At 37.7% G+C, this 3,402-nt stretch overlaps 1 protein-coding gene across 1 annotated transcript; it reads left to right on the top strand.

Moving 5' to 3' along the window:
- The first annotated feature begins 2,156 nt into the window (after positions 1–2,156).
- Positions 2,157–3,002, top strand: LOC144433066 (beta-1,3-galactosyltransferase 1-like). The gene has a single exon (XM_078121378.1). It carries the CDS (start codon positions 2,157–2,159, stop codon positions 3,000–3,002), a length of 846 nt encoding a protein of 281 aa, XP_077977504.1.
- Positions 3,003–3,402: the final 400 nt, after the last annotated feature.

Below are 3,402 nucleotides of genomic sequence, written 5' to 3'. Positions count from 1 at the left end.
TTTGACTGAGTATCTCCTACCCTATAAACCACCACTACCACCGGTTCCAGTGTGAGTAAACGACATCGTCATTTCTTTTCTCCAGCTAGTAAGCCAGGTACGAGTAATGGAAATGATGCACAACCCGCTAATCGCAACACGACAACAGGTGACTTTTCAAATGTGGTGGCTTGAAAAGTTCAATTGTCACAATCTGGAAAAGATCTAAAGATGTAAAATTGGTACGATGGCTTGAACAAATTGAGTGGATGAACATCCATACCAGGGAGAAGACACCAAGTACCTAATAGATAGCACTATTTACAGAGTATGGTGTCGATAACTGTAAATTATCGAAAGAGAAGTCTGATTTCGCTTTGGAACGGGGAAAATTAGTTGAAAAACAAACAAACAAACTTTTAATCATGGAACACTCGATTTTGGTGACACACGTTCGAGCGAATTCAAAGACATATATTTAGCGAAACCAGCGGCGGCCAGTTCCTTTATGAAAGCCCTTGGTATAACTAGTACTTCAAGGGTGATAACAAAATAGCAGATATGAAAATAAAGATAAATATTGCCTATCTGATCGCCAAACAAGAACTGCCATTTTCACTATTTCCGAGTTACTGCTACTGCTCAGAAAAAATGGCATGGTATTAAATCCAACCTATGATAACACTCACAAATGTCCAGAGATGGTCGGAACAATTGCTGGACGAATCAGGAATGACTTCGCTAACGATATCAGAAACGAAGCTAAATATGTTTCTATTTTAATTGACGGCGAAATTGATAGAGCAGTGCAGGAGTTGGAAATAGTCTACATGCAACGAGTAGACAAACCGACTTGTAAACTCGTGGTGAATTTAGAGGGACAGAAGGAAGTTCAACACGCACATGCCTATTATGGTGTTAGTGCAACAAAAACTATTGTGACAAAGTTGATGACAGTTGAGAGCAGAAACGTATTGGCTTTGGAGCAGATGGTGCGTCTGTCAATCTCGGTACAAACAGGAATGTATACACTTTACCTAAGGACGAAGTAGGGCAATAATACCGTATCACTTTACTGTATTCAAGTTGTTAAACTGTTACGATGATTACCATGAAGTATGCAATGTTCTGATGCGTAATAGTAATGTTATGAGGGTTTTGAATTTCGAGGATGACAAGCTTTCCTGTGATGGGACTTGACAAATCTCAGATATAGAGCTAAATGTTTCGCATAAATCATGAAATTACAAGACTACTCGGAAAGCACAGTTTAAATCTGGTCTTTTAAAGAGGTAATAATTAGCAGTAAACCAGTCAACAGTATTGTTATTACACATGTACATTCATAACTTGTAAGTCCAGGTCAATCATGTCAAATGCCTTCCTCAGGTCAAGGAAAACAGTTCCATTCGCATTTGTCCATGTTGTTCGTCCATATGTTGACCCAGTCGGTTGAAGGGTGTTTCGCCACGAAAACCCGCTTGTGTCTGATGGAGTAGGTTATTTTCCGTAAGAAATGTGAAAAATATTTTGTGGACGTGCCGTTCTAAGGTCATGCTAAGAGTGTAAGAGACAGATTTTGGTCTGTAATTACATTTGTCATTAAGACTCCCACCTTTGTTTGGTCCCCATGAAGAACATTTTATTCAAATATGAAAAATATAGTTATAAGGAAAGTATTGACTATCTAAGGAAAAAAATCATTCTATGTATTTCCATAAATGGTTTAAAAACTATTATCCACAGTCTAAATAAATTGGTCTGTTATTCTTGCATTTCTTGACAGGTATATTTGAAGACTTTTTTCCATGGGATACGTCATGGCCAGAGCAAGACATCATCTCGACAAGTCGGCATACCCTGGTCTCTACACCCGCTTCTTCAGAACAAGAGAATATGTCATCTGGTTGCTGATATTCCTGTTCGCACTTAATTTGTCACTTTTCCAAGTATTCTACCACCGCAACTGGACCATTTCAACAGCGCCACCAAATTCAAAGCTAAAACCTACCATCGAACTGGTCACTCATAAAGACACATCAGACCACATTAATGTTAACAACTTTACACATATCATTTCAACAGCGCCACCAAAGTCAAAGCTAAAAACTGCCATCGAACTGGTTACTCATAATGACACACAAGGACACATCAATGTTAACAACTTTAACTATATCATGAATCCACGTGACATCTGTAAAGACGTTGATGTTTTTCTCGTCACGTTAGTGACAACGACACATGATCATATCAAACGGCGAGAAATTGTGAGATCAACGTGGGCAAGTGTTAAGCAGGTTGATGATAAAAGGATTGTTACCGTGTTTATACTGGGTAAAAGTAATTCAAACGATATGTGGACATCGTTACGAGAATATCGCAAGTATAATGATATAATATCGTTCGACTTCAACGAAGATTATTTGAACTTGACGTTGAAGACTTTGTTGGGATTGAAATGGGCCGGTACATTTTGTTCCAGTGCGTCATTCATTATGAAAACGGATGATGATGTTTTCGTGAACTATTTGTCTCTAGTTCGAAAGTTAGTATTTCAACCTGTTCTTGGTACAGCATTTGGTTTGGTTATGAAGAACGCGCCAGTTGCAAGAAAAAATACAGATAAATGGTACACATCCAAAGACGTTTATCCGTTAGAGAAATACCCGGATTATCTACAGGGAGCAAGTTACGTACTTTCAAAAGATGTTGCTGAAAACGTTACACGTATCTCACCACTTATACGATATATTGACTGGGAGGATGTCTTTGTCGGCTTATGCTTGCAGAAACTTGACATACATTTAACATCTGATCATCGCTTTGACCATAAGAATAGTGAAAATTTGAAGGAAACAGTGGGGACACCATGTCCTGTTCACTATATATTCACTATTCATGGTCATGGCACAAACTTGCAAGATTTGATGCAAGAACGATGGCAACGCTTACTCATGGAGAAACAAAGATCAATTTGCAGATGGCTATATCCTGCAAATATAAACCCAACTGCCAATACATAACATAAACCAGTACTAGAATTATGTTATAGCTTTGATCTTTTTTTTAAATCTAAAATACATAATGCGATTGTGAAATATGATAATTTGTTATGTGCAATAGAAATTAGTTTTATACAAACATATACGTGTATGAACTTCGTTGTATCAGTACAAATGCAGTGTCATTATCATGTTTTAAATCGGGGTTAGATAATGTTTATACATTTCAAGACACTAAAAACACTGGGAGACGACCCATAAAACCATTCGGTATGCAAGGTATGCATCAACATTTATATCATTGTACATCAAGTGTAATCACAGGGGCAGCGAGCATGTAATTGATTAATCGATCGATCGACAAGTACTTGTTTATGCATGATCGACTGTTTGTCCAGTGTGATACTCCCCCATAAGATGA

The sequence above is a fragment of the Glandiceps talaboti genome, chromosome 3, assembly GCF_964340395.1.
Source record: "Glandiceps talaboti chromosome 3, keGlaTala1.1, whole genome shotgun sequence".
Lineage (NCBI taxonomy): Eukaryota > Metazoa > Hemichordata > Enteropneusta > Spengelidae > Glandiceps > Glandiceps talaboti.
Note: the sequence above shows the minus strand (reverse complement) of the source record. Positions and strands in the feature narration are given on the sequence as shown.

What these genes read in the sequence shown, in the direction of transcription:
- LOC144433066 (XM_078121378.1), top strand. Translation starts at nt 2,157, where the DNA reads ATGAATCCACGTGACATCTGTAAAGACGTTGATGTTTTTCTCGTCACG.